The sequence below is a fragment of the Equus caballus genome, chromosome 14 (genome assembly GCF_041296265.1).
Source record: "Equus caballus isolate H_3958 breed thoroughbred chromosome 14, TB-T2T, whole genome shotgun sequence".
NCBI classification, from domain to species: Eukaryota; Metazoa; Chordata; class Mammalia; order Perissodactyla; family Equidae; genus Equus; species Equus caballus.
Window position 1 is genome coordinate 69,639,571 of NC_091697.1, and position 19,241 is coordinate 69,658,811.

A 19,241-nucleotide genomic window follows, 5' to 3' on the forward strand; every position below is an offset into this window, starting at 1 on the left:
CTTTTGTGAGATACCAGAATTTCTGAGAATCAAAAGGCGGTATGGGGTCGGCCCAGTGGTGCAGCAGTTAAGTGCGCACATTCCGCTTCAGCAGCCCGGGGTTCGCCGGTTCAGATCCCGGGTGCGGACATGGCATCGCTTGGCAAGCCATGCTGTGGCAGGCATCCCACATATAAAGTAGAGAAAGATGGGCAGGGATGTTAGCTCAGGGCCAGTCTTCCTCAGCAAAAAGAGGAGGAGTGGCAGCAGATGTTAGCTCAGGGCTAATCTTTCTCAAAAAAAAAAGAAAAAGAAAAAAAAGGTGGTATAGGGGCCCGCCCCATGGCCCAGCGGTTAAGTTTGCGCACTCCACTTTGGCGGCCCAGAGTTTCACTGGTTTGGATCCTGGGCGTGGACATGGCACCCCTCATTAGGCCATGCCGAGGCGGCGTCCCACATGCCACAACTAGAAGGACCCACAACTAAAATGTACAACTACGTACTGGGGGATTTGGGGAGAAAAAACAGGAAAAAAAAAAAAAAGATTGGCAACAGTCGTCAGTTCAGGTGCCAATCTTCGGGGGGAAAAAAAAAACGGTGGTATATACCACAGTAACTTCACAAGTGGCCCAAGGTAGAGAAGAGCCTAACTCAGAAAAAAAAATATGGGTGTGGATTTTGTCCAATGAATGGATTATAATTTAATATATAAGAAACTCATTAAGTTTTTAAAATCAGTTTTACTAGATTGAACAATAAGGGACAGGAATAGTACCAAATCTAAAGAGGGCTCTGAACTCTCAAATTTCTCTGGCCAAGAATACTTCTTAGTGAAAAACGTGGGCCACTTTTATGGAAAAAGGAGGATGACTCAGAGGTAGAAAAAAACAACCCAGGGGGTGAAGCCAAGAGCTGTGGAGAATCACTTCCAGGGAACAGGATTATTCAAGGGACTGGTGACGTGTGCCCAGATAAATTTCAGAATCTCTATGGACCAGGGACTACTTGGTGACTCTTATTTCCCCCCTTTCAGAATGGGAGATAGCTGTCTCACCACAGTATGTTTGGTGCATGGGAAGCACATAATTTGTCTAACTAGTTCACAGGTCTTTAGACTGAGAATACTATACTTAAGGAATCTCATTCAAGGAGACACATACACACTGGACCTGATTTAGATGATGGGATCCTGGGGCTCAAGCCTGACTCTGATGCAATAGTAGGATGAAAATATTGGAGTTTTGAGGAGTGTTTTGCATGTGGGAGGAATACAGATTTAAAAACTTATTTAACACATATCCTGGGCTGATACACTGTACTGCTTAAGTTCTGTTACATAGGTCACACCTATATATTGAATAGACAATCAATTGTACATGAGTAAAGCATTTCCACTGTGGAAAGAAGTGGGTTGTCACACCAATTGTTTCTATCACCCATCTGTATTTGCAGTGGAAGAACATAAGAAATTTTTCTTGTTCCAAGACTTGTGAAACAGTGTGATACTCTAACTCTGCATTAGTTCCCTGAATTATAGGCCATATACACACAGGAGACAACCAAGCAAGCAGAGGAGAAAAAAAAAAGTCATGAAACACTCAAAAACAGATTTAGCTTTGAAAATAACTGTAGCAAAAGCTACACACATTTCTAAAAGACTGATACATGTAGGTACATGTAAATAATCTATGTTCAACTTTTTCCAAGTACTCCAAAGGGTAACATTTTAACCTTTCTACTTAAATAATATCAAGCATCAAAAATATCTCAACAATTCAAAGAAGAGTATTCCTGACAACAAAGACCACTTCACTCAACAGAGCAGCTCCCAAAGTCATTAAGTCCTAACTGGTTCAAAAATACAGCTTTTTTTCACACACGATGTGTGCGTATCATGTTACTGACTGGGGTTTAAAGGAATCTGGAGAAATAGTAGCTCGTCCTTCCCTTCTCCCATGTTAAAGTTTTCTTTTGTGTGTACTCTTCCATACATATTTCAGTCTCTACATACACACACAAATAAAAAAACCTGAAACAATAGGGGATATTACACCTTTTACTTTGAAATTTTTCTCACCAACCTTTTCTCTTGCTGACTTCTTAACTGTCCTATTCTGTGAATTGTTCGCTGATTTCTCCAATAATTTATCATATTAAAGTTATCTTTGTATATAGGGATATTAATACTCTTCCTATTACTAAGAAATATTTCTTCTAGTCTACCTGTCTTTTTAACTTTGACTCTGGTCCCCTTCCATATTACATTTAAATTTTTTGTTAAGTAAAATATGTCTGTCTAGGTTTCCAACCCTATTAAAAAGATCATCACTACTCCAAGGTTGTATAAAAATTTTCTTTAAGTGAGTATCTTCGTAATGTGTTTCAACTCTTGAGGCAAGTGTGAGGAACTCCTGCAATGTTTCTTTTTTTTTTAAAGTAATTAAAAAAGGGAAGAAATGAATTTGGGCAAGACGGAGAGCAAGAAAGGATGATGGAGTTGACTGTCCCATGATTCTACATAAGAAAAATCCTAAATTTCAGAAAATGAGACTTGCAATGTTGTGTATTCCTCCATCATTACAAAGCCACATTCTCAGAAAATGCAGAATTTAAAAAATGTATTTTGATGCATCCACTCCATTAATGTGGATGAAATTTTACATATATGTACATCATTTTATACTCACATATACATTGCAACTATTTTTATTCTCACTTTTTTTGAATAATGCTTACCTATTAAGTTGAAAAGATTGTAGGAAAGGAAGAAGAGGATATTTGGGAAAATTATCCAATCCTTCCTACATTAACCAAATACAAATACAGAAATTCTCCATTTTAAAATATCACATATACTTTAAGTCAAATAAAATGGAATAAATATTACTTAAAACAATAGCATGCTAAAAAAAATAGTCAATGCATGATTGTTTATTTAAAATATTATGATTCTAGATGTAAATACATATGGGCTTACATAATTTATAGTTCATATAAACCCTCAATTAAAATGCTTAATTGTTCATCCACAATGCCCTTTTTCTAATAAGCATAATAATAAATTTTTTATCTCACTGAAAGTGTCCAAAGCCTTTTGAATCTTGATTTGTGAAGAAATTAATGAAAAATAACTTAAGCTTAACTACATCAAACAATGGTATTGTTTGCAATGCTGTCACAGACTTCTCCATGGTAAAATGGTCACATATTGTTATTGCACAATTTCTAGGTACAGGTTATGTGCACATAAACTCTCTAAATAATGACAGTTGCAGTGTTTTCACTGTAACTTACTCAACACATTTAAAATTATGAATACAATTTACAAAATCTTTAACAATATACTTTTAAGATAAAAGTATCCTGAGGATATTACAAAATTCATTATACCAGCCCTTCATTTCTTTGCTTTGACTCTTTAATTTCCAAGATAATAGTTGTTCATACTTTGTTACATAAAAATGTTCTTATAGTTCCTATTAACAAAATATATTTAAGCTAAATAGTATGTATTTGTCCCTTAAACATTTAGTCCCATCTGCCTCCAGTCTCCTTGGTTAAAATCAAGTATTTATCAAGTTTTCTATAATTCTGAATCAGAAAAGGTATAGCACAAAACAGACAGAAATAGGGTTAGCACATTTAAGTTAAAAGCATTGTGCATTTTTAATATTTTGGTCGTAGTTTATAATAAAATAATATATTTTGGCAAAAATAATAAAATATAAGGTTTAGTTTATTTTCTATCAGTGGTAGATCTGGCAGGTATTTTACATTTGTAAATACTATCTATTTAATTTGACTGTTTTCACATTTGTTTCTAAAAACACTGCTATAACGTTTTCAGAACTTTGAGACTAAAAGCATCTAAAAAATAAGAAATAAAATAAAAACAAAGTGTTTGGTGCTCAAAACTTCTTTCACAAATTTATAAACTTACTTTTAAGTGTCTCACACATGCCAACACAGAATGGTTATTGCCTGCTAAGACTTATTTGACTCAATGTAATCTTTAAAATAATAATTTTGGAAGCCTTCCTGAAATTAATTTGAAAATTAGGATGGGAATTCAAAAAGTAAAAAAAAAGAAAACATAGAAAAAAACAGTTGCAAAAAAAGCAGTTATTCTGGTGGCAGTAGTTGTTATGGCACAAAAACACAAGAAAAGATGTAATTTTCTCTTAAATATACACAAACTATGTTCAAATAAGATGTGTAAGATATATTACATATATACACACAACCACACACACATATATACACACACTTTGGCTCCAGAGGGGAAACTGATGAAAACTTTACTTAATAAGCCATTTGGCTCCTTTATCACTGAAGTCCCAATGACAGTTTTAATGGAGATGTTTGTTATTTTTTTGATTTTTATCCAAATATCAATCTATCTCATTAATTAAGAGAAAAAGCATTTGAGATGTTTAAGTTTGAAAAAAGAAGTGAGGGTGTGGTGAATTAAGTGATGACTGATATGCAACTGCCTTTACATAAGGTGTGAAAGAAATTCATACAGAGATATCTGCAGAAGAGTTTATCAACAATAAGAAAACAAAACTCCTTTAACACCATGACATATTCACTACAACATACTATAAATATGTATTATTACAGCATTACTTATACATTCTACTTTAGGCAATATAATCTAATTCTGAATGACCTTGTTAATTTTTAAGGCATCAGTGCATCAAGGGCAAAGCTCCGTAAAATAAATATGAAAACAAGAAAGCATTAGCTTATCTGTGGCACAGAGAGTGATCGTTGTACATTATATGTGTTGGCCACTTCCATGGAATAGGTAATAAATTATATATCTTATTTTTAAAATATTATAGCATAAATTTCACATCATTTTTCAACACTTCATTTAATGGGCTAAACTGATCCGGCAGTATTCTCATTTTCATTGTTCCATCAGCGCCACATGAAAAAATGTGATTTGCTGGCCCTGTCTCAATTTGCATCACTCCTGTTCCGATATTTCTGAAAATGGATTGCCGAGCATGTTCATTGATAAAAGTGTGGAGAAGATTAAAGGCAGAGAGACTCCATATCTGAAAGACATTAAGAACAAAATAAAAATTGGAGTTGACGATTACCTTAAAAATTCAAATGAAAGATTTAGGCCTGTCTTCCTGTGCAAATAAGGAATTTCTAAAACAAAGATGGAGAAAAACGTGTGTAGGCCTAAAGTCATAACATCATGATTCTGTACAGGGTGTTGCAATTTTCCAAATCACTTTGATATTATTACATTCTTGAAAAATCCATCCAGTAAGAGAGGAAGGTATTTTAAACCCTGCATTGGAGATGAAAAAACTCAGGTATAAGGATGTTAAGTGTACAATGCTACAGAAACTTATGATATTATAGGGACTACAATCAAAATTTCCTATCTCTCAGGAAAGCTTTTACTGTGTAATTGTATAGTGGGGTAATTCTTTCTCTATAATACAGAATATCCACCAGGGGATCAGAAGCACCGGAAAGAGAGAAGTACCAGACACCTAGAAGCCCTCAGACCAGGCAAAACCATGTTCCAACTGCCAGATAAAGTTAATTATTACAACTTCAGTATACTTAATTTACTAAGATTTTCTATTTTCAGTCCTTACCAAAATAAATGTGTCTTTCCTAAAGTAATTTATAAGCATCTTCACTTATGTGAAGGATCTAAATGCTTTCAGAACATCCATTTTAAGTTTAGGGAAACCAAATTATTTCCTGAGTTTTTGAGATTTTTTTTTCTTGTTGTTTGGGAAGATTGGTCCTGAGCTAACATCTGTGCCAATCTTCCTCTATTTTGTATGTGAGTCACTGCCACAGCATGGCCAACAAGCGGTGTCAGTCTGCACCTGGGATCTGAACCCATTAACCGAGGCTGCTGAAGTGGAACATGCCAAATTTAACCACTATGCCACAGGGCCAGCCCCCCGAGATCATATATATTTTTTTCTTTTTGAAAGATTTTATTTTTTTCCTTTTTCTCCCCCAAAGTCCCCCGGTACGTAGTTGTATATTCTTCATTGTGGGTCCTTCTAGTTGTGGCATGTGGGATGCTGCCTCAGCGTGGTTTGATGAGCAGTGCCATGTCCGTGCCCAGGATTTAAACCAAGGAAACACTGGGCTGCCTGCAGCAGAGTGCGCGAACTTAACCACTCGGCCACGGGGCCAGCCCCAGAGCATATATTTTTTTAATCTTTGCTTCTTTTCCCTAAGTAATTCATTAATTCATACTACTCTACACACGAGTGTTAAATTGTGTCTTCTAAATACTACATGGTATAGTTTCAAATCTTTTTTTATTTGATTAAATAGTAAACCTCAGAATCACAGTACAAACTAATCTAAAGAACTAATCTAGGGGCCAGCCTGGTGGTGCAGCGGTTAAGTTCACACATTCCACTCCTCGGTGGCCTGGGACTCACTGGTTCAGATCCCAGGTGCAGACATGGCACCACTTGGCACACCATGCTGTGGTAGGCATCCCAAATATAAAGTAGGCGAAGATGGGCACAGATGTTAGCTCAGGGCCAGGCTTCCTCAGCAAAAAAAATAGGAGGACTGGCAGTAGTTAGCTCAGAGCTAATCTTCCTCAAAAAAAAAAAAAAGGAACTAATCTAAAACATAGTATGACATTCTAAACTGAGGGCAGTTCAGAAAAGAAACTAGCTTCAAACTAAAGGAAAAGAATTTTGTATGGAAGTTCATGTATATATTTGATTTTAAGAAAAGCCTTTTCAAAATTCTACAATTCTAGTTAATTTTTTCTGGCTGAGAATTATGAAAACAATATGACAATTCTAACAAAGTAGTCCAACTTATTTGCATTAAATAGTCTCACTAGCACTTAATAAGTCTAAAGAACTAGTCAGCCCTGGTGGTCTAGTGGTTAAGATTCAGTGCTCTCACCACAGAGGCCTCAGTTCTTTTCTTGGTCAGGGAACCTCACCACCCATCTGTTGGTTGTCACACTGTGGTGGCTGTGATGCTGAAAGCTATGCCGCCACCAGTATTTCAAATACCAGCAGGGTCACCCATGGTGGAAGGTTTCAGTGGAGCTTCCAGACTAGAGAAACTAGAAAGAAAAAACCTGGCCACTGACTTCCAAATAAAGTGGCCATGAAAATCCTATGAATAGCAGTGGAGCATTGGCTGACATAGCACCAGAATGTGAGAGGATGGCACAAAAAGACCGGGCAGGGTACTGCTCTGCTCTGCTGTACACAGGGTCACTAGGAGTTGGAACTGACTTGATGGCACGGAAAACAACAAGAAACTAGACTTCTTCAGTGGGTTGCAGACTATTAGAATAACTTAGGGACTAGTCTAAACTGACTTATTCCTAGAGAACTTTTGAAGTGTGGCCAGAGGACTCTCTATCAAAATCACAAGGTATGTGCTATAAAAATGCACATTCCTGAGCCTTGGACTTACTGAGTATTTCTGGGGTGGGACCTAGCAACACTATTTCTGGGCTAGGGTACATTTTTAATAAGCTGCTTAATGTTTAAAGAAAGCTACTTAACATTTAACTAAACAACCTCTAAGTTTCACATACAGTGGACTTTGAGAAGGACTGTTAGAGGCAGGGCTTATCCAGGTACATTCAGATTTCTTGAATTAGGCACTGAGTAGTTGGATGCTGATGCTATAAATGAAAAATTAGGGAGAAACTTGGGATAAAGGAAAATGCCAGTATATTTCACAGCACCTGAAAGTGAATTCAGTATCTCTGTACATGGAGTCAAGACTAATTCTAATGTCTGAAATATGTTTATATTCATGAAAAATCCAGTTCTTTTGCATGCATTAACTAAACATATTTGAAAAACCATTGTAAAACAGACAATATTATTTCATTCATTAAAAGACCTTATTAAATAATAATTAACATTGTTGACTACAAAGGAGTTAATACTTCTACTATTTAAATAGACTGGTGTCATCAATATGATTAAAGACCTAAGGTTTCTGAAGATTTCTTTTCATTGTGTAGATATTGTGGCATTACTGTATTCACCTTTATGTTGCCTTCAGCAGATCCTGTAACAAAGTACTCTTCAGTTGGATCAATAGCAATGGCTTTAACAGGAGAATCATGGCTCTGGAAAAGCTGCTTTTGTTGTCGTTGCCGAAGGTCAAATACACATGTAAAGCCTTTTCTGCCACCTGATATTAGTAGCTGATGTTTTGGAGCATATGCTAAAACAGTCGCTCCACTATCATGGCAAGTAAAAGCTGAAAGTTAAAAAAAAAAAAAAAACAGTAAAAACCATTTAACAGTATAAGAAACAGACTGCTGGCTTTTGGCCAAGTTGGAATGATAGAACTGATTCATTCTCTTGCCTGAAACAATTAGAAAACCAAGTGATATATAGGAAACAATGGTTTGAGACACTGAACATCAAGCAATGAAGAACAATGATCTCTGAGAGATGAGAAACAAATCAGGTGAGCCATACAATGCCCCAGCTTACTGCCTGTAGAGTATTCTCTGGCCAGGGCACAAAGAAGGGGAACCCAAATTGACCTGGGTTCCTGTCCTCACCAGGCATACTGGAAAACCTCATAATTCACAAGGTACTGGAGAGAGTACTCAGAAAGTTTTGCTTCAGTAGTAGGGCAAAATTAGCCTCATACTAGACGCTGCTTTGGTTCTATTTAACAAAGTTCTCCCAAATCTAACTGTTTCTAAGTTAACTTAGCTAAAATCTGTTTCCAAGTAACTGAGTCCCAGAACAAAGTTCAAAAATATTTACCGAATACAAAAATAATCAGTACCTAATAGGGTAAAATTCACGATGCCTGGCATCTCATAAAAAATTACCAGGCATGCAAAGAAGCAGAAAAATACAACCTATAAGGAGAAGAAAATCCATCAATTGAAACTAACCCAGAAATAACACAGATGATACAATTAGTAGATAAGGAAATTAAAAGCCGTTATAGCTGTATTCCATATGTTCAAGAAGCTAGATGAAAGACTAAGCATGTTAAGTAGAGACAGGAAAGGTATAAAACAAGAGCCAGATCAAAACTCTAGAGATTAAAAACTACAACGTTCAAATGAAAAATGTACTGGATAGAATTAAGAGCAAATTAAACACTGCAAAAAAAAATTAGTGAACTTGAAGACATAGCAATATAAATATCAGAAATATGAAAATATAATTTATATTTTTTCTTTTAAAAAGAAAGTCTAGCCTAACAGATCTTAGGGAAAAAAATCTGTATATAGCTCAAAGACAGTAACGGCATAACGATGGAGAAGGAAGATTTAGGAGTTAGCCTGCCAGGGCTGAACTCTTTGGTTTTGTCTGGGTTTAAATGTATACCTTATGTGAATTATTTAATCTAAGTCTCCATTTCATCAATTGTACAATAGGAGATAATACCACTTGCCTAATAGGTTTGTGTGAGGATTAAATTAGTAAATATATTCAAAGCATGGATGGACCTGGCATATAGTAAGTACTCAATAAAATTTATTATCATTCTAAGAATATAAATAAAATTATAGAGATGGGTTTTTTGAATTGAACCAGCACTCGGAAATATAACTTACATAGAGTAAAATGCAGAAACTTTAAGTGTACACACTAGATGAGCTTTGACATATGTACATTCCTATGTAACCATCACTCAGACCAAGACAGAAATTTTGCATCATCCCAGAAAGTTCCCTCATGACTCTTTGTAAATCCTCCTCTGCCACAAATGCAATCACTATTCTCATCTCTATCCAATTAGTTTTGCCTGTTCTTGAACTTCACATGAATGGAATTTTATAGTATAGACTCTTTTGCACCTGGCTTCTTTTCCTTCAACATAATGTTTTGGAGGTTAATCCTGGTTGTCCCATGTATCAGCAGGTCACGCTTTTTTATTGCCGAATAGTATTCTATTATCTAAATATACCACAGTTTCCTGTTGGACATTTGTGTTGTTTCCAGTTTGGGGCCACGATAAATAAAGCTGCTAAGAACATTACTATACAAGTCTTTTTGTGGACAACGTGTTTTCATTTCTTTTGAGTATATACGTATGAATATATAATGCTGGGTGATGTTAGATGCATGCTCAACTTTATTAGAAACTGCCAAACAGTTTTCCAAAAGAGTTGTGCCATTTTATACTTCTATCAGAAAATCATGAGGGTTCCAGTTTCTCCACATTCTCGCCAAACCTTGGTATTCTAGAACCTTTAATTTTGGCCATTTCAGTGTATAGAGTAGTATCTTATGGTGAACTTAGTTTGCATTTCCCTGATGACTACTGATGTTGAGCACCTTTTCGTATGCTTATTTGCCATTCAGATATTGAGAAAGAGGCAATTTTTAAAAGTCTTGAATACATTATTTCTTTCATGGACTGTGCTTTTGGCATTGTATCTAAAAACTCATCACCAAACCCAAGGTCACCTAGATTTTCTCTGATGTTCCCTTCTAGAAAGTTTTACAGTTTTGTATTTTACATGTGGGTCTATAATTCATTTTGAGTTAATTTTTGTGAAAGGGGAGAGGTTTGTACCTTTCTACATGTCAACATCCAATTGTTACAGCACCTTTTGTTGAAAAGACTGTCTCCATTGAAGTGTCTTTGCGCCTTTATTAATGATCAGTCTATTATATACTTGTGGGTCTATTACCAGGCTCTCTATTCTGTTCCATGATCTATGTCTATTCTTAAACCAATACCACAATGTCTTGATTACTGTAGCTTTATAGTAAGTCCTGAAATCAGGCAGTGTGACTCCTCCAAGTTTGGTTTTCTTCAATATTCAGTATTCTAGATCTGCTGCCTCTCTACATAAACTTTAGAACCATTTTGTTGATAGCTACAAAATAGCTTGCTGAGATTTTGATTAGGATTGCATTGAATCTATAAAGTTGGGAGGAACTGACATCTTAACAACATCAAGTCTTTCTATTTGTGGACGTGAAATCTCTCTCCATCTTTGACTTCTTTTATCTTTTCTGTAGTTTTCTCCAACAGATGCTATACATACTTTGTTAGATTTATGCCTCAGTGCTTCATTAATTTGGGTGCTATTATAAATAGTAACGTTTTTTAAATTTCAAATTCCAATTGTTCATTGCTGGTATATAGGAAAGCAACTGACTTTGATATATTGACCTGGTATCCTGTGACTTCACTATACTCACACATTAAATCTAGGAGAGGTTTTTCCTCTGTAGATTCTTTGGGATTTTCTATACAGACAATCATGTCATCTGTGAATAATGACAGTTTTCTTTCTTTCCTTCCAATCTGTATACCTTTTATTTCCTTTTCTTGTCTTATTACATTAGTTAGGAGTTTAAGTACAATGTTGAATAAAAGTGATGACAGGGGACATAATACTATGCAATAACTGATGTTCACAATGATGACGTGTGGCTACCAGATTCAAAGTAAAAACAAATGATTTTTATATTATCTATGTTCTACTATCCTTCATCAAGGGATAGTGAAGAGTTAATTATGTTTATTGCATTTTTCTGCTTTCAAACTCTGCCACCATTGGCAAAATAAACCTCAGAGGGTAATAAATATGTCATTAAAAACACATCCATTTAAAATCATGTTTTAGTTTATAAACTTCTTGACTTTCAAAATTTATAAAATGCTTTCAAAACTTACCATGGATTAAACTATTGCCAGGTGCTACAAGAGTATCCCATAAACATATGTTTCTGGAAAAAAAAGATTACTTCTTAAGTGACACAAAAACTTAACAGATTAACAGCCAGAAGGACCTACAACTAGAATATACAACTATGTACTAGGTGGCTTTGGGGAGCAAAAGAAGGAAAAAAAACAAACTTAACAGGTTAAAAAGTAAGTATGTCTCATAGAGCTATATAACATTTGAACCCTGATCTCACAGAAAGCTCTTAAACTTATAAAAGCACCAAACATAAGCAACCAATACATTTATGTATGATTAATTTTTACACAAAGTTTAAAAAACTACTAGCTTACAAAATGAATAACTTAACAAATAACACTATGTGAAGACCGAATATGGACTACCTTTTCTATTCACTGATTCTCTAATCTAACAGTTGACTGACATACACAAATAGTAGGATACACTGAATTTTCTTGAGCATGAAGAAAACCTACTTCTACTATGAATGGGAGCAGCTTTTACTCCTTTCTATGAGTCACAAAGGAGGCACCAATATATGTACAAATTTCTATGTAAGATGGGCTGAAGACTCCATATTCCTACAATCCCATTTCTAGTGCCAAGTTAGCCTCACAGACAAACTTATAAAAGCTCAGCAACTTTAGTAGGCCTCGATCTCAGAACTCAGTTGTATGAGGGGTGTATGAAAAGTGGGGATGTGAAGATGGAGGCCAGAAGAGACAATATCTTGCATATTTAAGATTTTGGGTGGGACAAGGATGGGCTGCCACTTACTAGCTATTGTACAACCAAAAAGTCTTTCTGAATTTCTTGTTTTCTTATTGTGAAACAGTGATAATATCTACCTAATAGAGCCATGGTGAGGATTAACTAAATAGCATGGCCAATAAAAAACATTTTTTTCTTCTTTGCCTCAAGCTTTCTTAAACACAAAAGGAACAGTATGGAGAAAAATTAATTCCACCAAAAATCAAATCCTTTTCTCCTAAAGTCTTAACATTAGAATATTAAAAGTACAGAAGGAATTTTGTTTTTAATGGCACCAGAATTTCCTTACCTTTACAATTAGAACACTAAAAATGCTCTAAGCAACAAGTCTTTATAGCAAAAATATTTCAAGGCATAATTATGAGGCGTAAGGACACGAAGCAATTAAAAAATAAAGCTCAGCTACGCATACATACACATCAATTTCAGTTATAATCTCTTACCTATTGTCAGTTGAAAGACCAGCTGTAGCTATCAGAGAGGAGGAACTAACGAAGACAAAATCATTGGCTGTTTTGTTATGACACTGCCAAGTCTGGAATAGTTATAAATAACAAATGTTATTGCCATTACTAACAATTTTATAACCAGATAGATGCATTAATCAAAAACTGATCATGTAATCTGTGTCTTAAACACGTCTTTTTTTTCACTGAACTTTAGAAAAGTTGGAAGAGTAAGAGAATTTTCATATACCCTTTATCCAGATTCACCAATTTTTAACATTTTGCCACATTTTTTTGTCTCTCGTTCTCTTTCACATAGACACTTTTCCAACACCATTTAAATAAGCTGCAAATGTCATGACCTTTTATGAGGCCCTTTGCTTTTGTTCAAAGTTCAAAGGAAAACAAAAGGAGGTTAAACTCCAAATATTTCCCTTAGAATACTTTGAAAATTTTTGTCTTATAAGACAGAAACTAGGGGGCTGGCCCCATGGCAAGTGGTTAACTTCGTGCACTCTGTTTGGGCGACCCAGGGTTTCGCTGGTTTGGATCCTGGGAGCAGCCATGGCACCACTCATCAGGTCACACTGAGGTGGCATCCCACATGGCACAACCAGAAGGACCTGCAACTAGAATATACAACTACGTACTGTGGGGCTTTGAGGAGAAGAAGAAGAAAAAAAAGAAGATTGGCAACAGATGTTAGCTCAGGTACTAATCTTAAGGAAAAAAAAAAAAATACAGTGACTATAAAGTCCTGTGGCATTTTGAGGCCGGCCTGGTAGCACAGCGGTTAAGTGTGCATGTTCCATTTCAGCAGCCCGGGGTTCACCAGTTCAGATCCCGGGTGTGGACATGGCATCGCTTGGCAAGCCATGCTATGGCAGGCATCCCACATATAAAGCAGAGGAAGATTGGCACGGATGTTAGCTCAGGGCCAGTCTTCCTCAGCAAAAAGAGGAGGATCGGAAGCAGATGTCAGCTCAGGGCTAATCTTCCTCAAAAATCAAAACAAAACAAAAACCAAAGACGGAAACTAGTATTTGAGATTATCTCAGACTGAATTATTTTCATAAATATTTAAATTTTTAAATAATTTTTCAAATATGTGAATAAAAGCATATTACAAATAGTCAACAAACTTAGAAAATTTACATTTTCTCAATATTCCATCAAACAATAACTTAAAATATTATGAAAGGTTGAGTCAACGATAAAGGCTTCCAAGTTATGTTTGTTCAGATGTTTCTCTTCAATAAAAAAAGAATTTTTTAAGTGTCTCAAAATCATCCCATGAAAGATTTTTCCTTTGAGTCGCTTTCCCATTCCCTCTGACCAGCACTGGAGCTGAACTAGACGATACATTCTTAAAACAAACAAAATCTACTCTAATCACCAAAAGCCAATAATGTACATTTTTTATCTAATTTGTCTTTTTAGAAGTTAAAAAACAAAGGCAGTCCCTAGGGAATATAAACTTGTATATTTAAATCTTTTGGTTTAATGAAAATACGAGGAAAAATAAATATTCTTCAAGGAACCCTCACCAACCCTCCTTTGCTTGCTTCACTTAGATCAATACTGTATTCCAGTATTTAACCTTGGGTAAATTACCAGAATCTTAATCCACATTCTTATTTTTTTCTTGATAGGTATTGCTTAGTCCTATAAAGGGCTTCACTAAAGCATATATTTAATATAAATTCAGTGTTCTGTGAAGCTATAGAATTCATTAAGCCTGTCCATTCCTAAATAGAGATATATCAATTTTTTTTTAAAGAAACAGGCAAGAAAATAATAGTATCAGCTATAAGATATCCCTTCTACTTTGTTCATAAGGGATAATCAGTGCAAAAAAATTAACTAAGTGCACTGATCTGTTGATCATTCTTTTTAGGTATAATACCCACTGCAGCTAAGTGAGGCTAGAAAAGGAATTAAGTAACCCACAGGTTGCATGGGTCTCTGGAGGTATCATGTTTTACAGAGGTTAATGTTCCATGTAACCAGAAACTAAGGATTTTTATACCTCACAGAGTAATTTTCATATAAGGACAGGAGCTTACAGTAAAGTGATTGAAAACATAGGACTAGATTGATTTTATTTTTTGGCTTTACTATTTCTTGCCTCAAATATATATTCCTGGCTTTTTAAAAATAAAAATTAAAAAAATTTTAAAAGTAGGAATCTTGGCTTACCAGGTATGGCTTAGGCATGCTTCCAGTAACTGGGCAACATTTCCAGTTCGTTTGATACAAACTTAAATATCCATCAGCATCAACTATTCCAAACTTAGAGGAAAAAAATATTTGAAAGTGTTTAATACAAGTACATAAGCACATATTTACCCTTATCCTGACTGTAAATCTCATATTTTAACTCTTAAACATTTCACTGATAAATTGTTTGACTTTTCACTTCACCTCTGTGTGGATCTAGTCCAGAAAAACATTTAGAGACTGCTTAAAAAAACGCCAGGGTGGGAGTAAAGGAAACAAACATCAGACATCCATTTTATTATACTAACCAAGAGCACAGTCTGCATATTCTCTGGAAGTAGTCCAAAAATAGGATACTGGATTTACATGTTAAGCTATGTGACAAAGTTTTAGCATATATACGATAGAAAACTCTTCATTTTGAAAAAGACAAAATAAGGACTTACAGAAATATACAATAAAGAAAACAAGTAAAGAATAGTAGAAAATAAAATGAAACAAATATTATCACAGTAAAAGAATTCCACTATAAAAACTCAGGGCAATTCGGGAAGACATCAAAATGATTCAGTAAGGGAGTATATGATACAGATCTTGAAGGATGACTAAGACTGCTAACAATTTTTTTCTTTAGATTATAAAAATAATGCATACTTATATAACAAAAATCCAGCCCTGCTGGTCTAGTGGCTAAAATTTATCTTTCTCACCACTGTGGCCCCAGTTCCCTTCCTGGTCAGGGAACCCACACTACCTGTCTGTTGGCTGTCACTGTGGCAGCTGTACGTTGCTGTGATGCTGAAAGCTATGCCGCTGGTATTTCAAATACCAGCAGGGTCACCCATGGTGGCCAGGTTTCAGTGTAGCTTCCAGACTAATACAGACTAGGAAGAAGGACCTGGCCACTCACTTGCAAAACAACTGGCCATGAAAACCCTATGAATAGCAGTGAAGCATTGTTTGATACAGCACCGGATAGTGAGAGGATGGTGCAAAAAGACAAGGCAGGGTTCTGCTTTGCTGTACCCAGGGTCACTAGGAGTCGGAATCAACTTGACAGCACTAAAGACTACAAAAAGCATACAAAATAAAAACAAATGTCTTCTTTGGATTCCTGCCCTCTCCCATCTCCAGATCTAACAATTATTAACTATTTCATGTGTTCCCTTTCAGATTTGTTCCATGAATATACAAACATTCACACATACAGGGTTTTTAAAAAAATAGGATCATAATAAATACATAGTTCCACAATTACATTTTTGACTTATTAAAGCCATCTTTCCACATTAGTACATATAAATCTACCTCATTTTTGTGCTGTGCAGTATTACACTGTATATTTGTATTATAACTTTTAAGAACTTTTCTCATATACAGTTTGCAATTTTCTCTATTATGAAACAGTGCTGCTTTGAGCATTCTTGTACATATACTTTTGAGTATTTATGTAGGATAGTTATCTGGAAACGGGAAAGCTTTGTCAAAAGGAATCATTTAAAACTGGTAGGTGAAGCCAAAATTAAATCCTAAGTTGTAATATCAATTTACGCACCCATCTTTCTTACACATTAGTCAACATATTACTAAAATTTTAAGCATTGGTCAATTTACAGAAAAAAGGCTCACATTAATGTGCATTTCTTCAATTACTAGTGAGAGTCATTGGTCATGAACAGTTCTTTTTGTAAATTGACTGTTCATCCCCTTTGTCTACTTCTCCATTAAGTTGTCTTTTAAAAAAATTGATTGATAGTGCTAATATTAGGACTACTACCCCTTTTTTTTTTTTTTTTTTTTACTATATTTGTTACAGATATTTTCCCAGGGTATATCCTTTTTGCGATACCCTATTTTCTGGAGTAGATCTAGGTGCATTCTTCAGAAAGGGTATGCAGAATGTTTAGTCAAGTCTCTGCATACTTAAAAATGTGTTTATTGGGGCCGGCTCCGTGGCCGAGTGGTGAAGTTTGCGGGCTCAGCTGCGGCGGCCCGGGGTTTGGATCCTGAGCGCGGACATGGCACCGCTCATCAGGTCACATTGAGACGGCGTCCCACATCCCACAACTAGAAGGACCGGCAACTAGGATATACAACTGTGTAAGGACGGGGTCGGGGGGGTGGGGGGGGGATTGGGGAGATAAAGCAGGAAAAAAAAAAAAAGATTGGCAACTGTTGTTAGCTCAGGTGCCAATCCTTAAAAAAAAAAAAAGTGTTTATTTTGCCATCAAATTCAAATGACGGTTTGGACAGACATTAACTCATAGTTCCCGTTCCTTGTCCATCAGAATTCTGTCAATATTGTTCTACTGTCTATTTGTAACCTCTATTTTTGAGTAGATCAATGCCATTAATTTTGGAGGGGGCTGGAGAGGTTGTAAGTAATGACTTTTACTCCTACTCCTTCCTGGAAGCTCTCTTTATCCTTGAATCAAAAAAACAAAAATCAAATAATCAGGATGTATCTAGGTAAGGGCTGTTTCTCAATACTTCTGCCTACTATTGGTAGGCCATTCCTATTCTAAAATTCTATTTTTTTCCTTGCTTTGTGGAAAGTTTATTATTTCTTTGAATATAATGTTTCTCTTCCATCATTTTTTTTTTCTTCTTTTGAAATATCTTTTAACTGTCTTTTATGAATTTTCTTGGTTGTAGTCTCAATTTATTTCTTAGGTTATTTTCATCATGGAATAATTTCCTAATTTGTATTTACCAATCACAAATTTGATTTTCAATTGCTTCCATTCTGCTATTCAGCCCTTGTAATGCACAGTTCCCCTACTAACCCAATTTTGGGGAATCACATGTTTTTAATTTCCAAGAATTCTTTCCTGTTCTTCTACTGCCTTTGTTTCATAGCAGCCTGTTCTTGTTTTAGAATGCAATATCTTCCTGAATCTGAGGAATTCCTCAGGGGCCATTTATTGTGCTTAACACCCCTTTTAAGCTCATAGTTTTTCTGCAATGTTTAATGACTTTTGGCAACTCACTTCTACTCCTAATTGACAAATTGATCAGCATTACTGTGATAAAGTATGGGTCTGGGTATCTGTTCCATTTGCCCTAGTAGGCTTCCCTACTAAGGGAGAGCGCATGCTTAGGTATTGTGCTATTTGGCTCCATCATGGCTAACGTGAATGAATGTAAGTTGACTGCCTGCCAAAGATACTTGGGCCGGCAATGAAGAATAGTTTGTTGTATCTTAAAATACCCTATGTGGAAGGTTATAGTGAATGTTAAATGTTTAAAATAACTCAGATTGTAGAAGGTCTTGAATAACATGGTGCTAAAGAATTTAGGCTTCTAGATACAATGAGGAGCTTTGAAGGGTTCTTGGAAAGAATAATAATATGACCCCACCTACAGTGTGGTTATATAACTATGTTATTTGTTATATAACTTTGTTGGCAACATGAAGGATGCATTAGAGAGATAAGGGTTGAGGTATAGAGATTAGTTATGAGCAGTATAATATTGACAACCAAAGTGAAAAAGCATGAGGACATAAAGGATATTGGTAGGTTATACAAGTGAAAGTATAGAATTCTAAAGGCCTCTAGATTAAATCCCCTTAATTTCCCATTAAGGGGCCAAGAATGTCGCTAACTGCTATTAAGAAATTATATGCTCTCAAAATTTTGTTTCATAATTACATGAAAAAATTATCACTGACTTGTGAAATGGTAATAGAGCCACGTGATAAATGTGGTAGGCAAAAAGGCTGCAGCACACCATGACACATGTTAATATGTGAGAAGGGTTGAAGGTTTGGTGGAAGAGGGAAAAGGAAAGGCAAGATGTACCATCAGCTAGAGCCTGTGAGAGTGTTTTTTAGTGGAGCATGGCCCTGAAGACAAAGAGCAGGCTTATTTCCCCTTTAATAGTTGTTTTAAGTGCTAGCAAGATACTAGCTGCAGAGAGAGGCAGTTTGAGGAAAGTAGGATTATGGGAAGTAAGGATAGTATGGGATGTTCTAGAGCAGGGTTGGAAAACTATTTTTAAAGGGCCACATAATAAATATTTCAGGCTTGCCAGTTATAGTCTTTGTTCTCTTAAACTCTGATGTTGTAGTGGAAAAGTAATCATAGAAAATAATAATGAATAATGAATGGGATAGCTGTGTTCCAATAAAACCTTATTTACAAAACAGGTGGCTA

At 35.5% G+C, this 19,241-nt stretch overlaps 1 protein-coding gene across 5 annotated transcripts in view; it reads right to left on the minus strand.

Moving 5' to 3' along the window:
- Positions 1–2,894: 2,894 nt before the first annotated feature.
- DMXL1 (Dmx like 1) overlaps positions 2,895–19,241 on the minus strand; it is a 137,916-nt gene continuing 121,569 nt past the window's right edge. For all 5 annotated transcript variants that reach the window (XM_070233202.1, XM_001504549.7, XM_003362834.5 and 2 more), the window contains 5 exons: positions 15,064–15,156; positions 12,862–12,953; positions 11,638–11,690; positions 8,015–8,232; positions 2,895–5,045 (listed from right to left, as the gene is read on the minus strand). In XM_070233202.1, the coding sequence (XP_070089303.1) occupies positions 4,821–5,045; positions 8,015–8,232; positions 11,638–11,690; positions 12,862–12,953; positions 15,064–15,156 (681 nt within the window). In that variant the 3' untranslated portion in view covers positions 2,895–4,820. The remainder of the gene's footprint in view (positions 5,046–8,014; positions 8,233–11,637; positions 11,691–12,861; positions 12,954–15,063; positions 15,157–19,241) is intronic.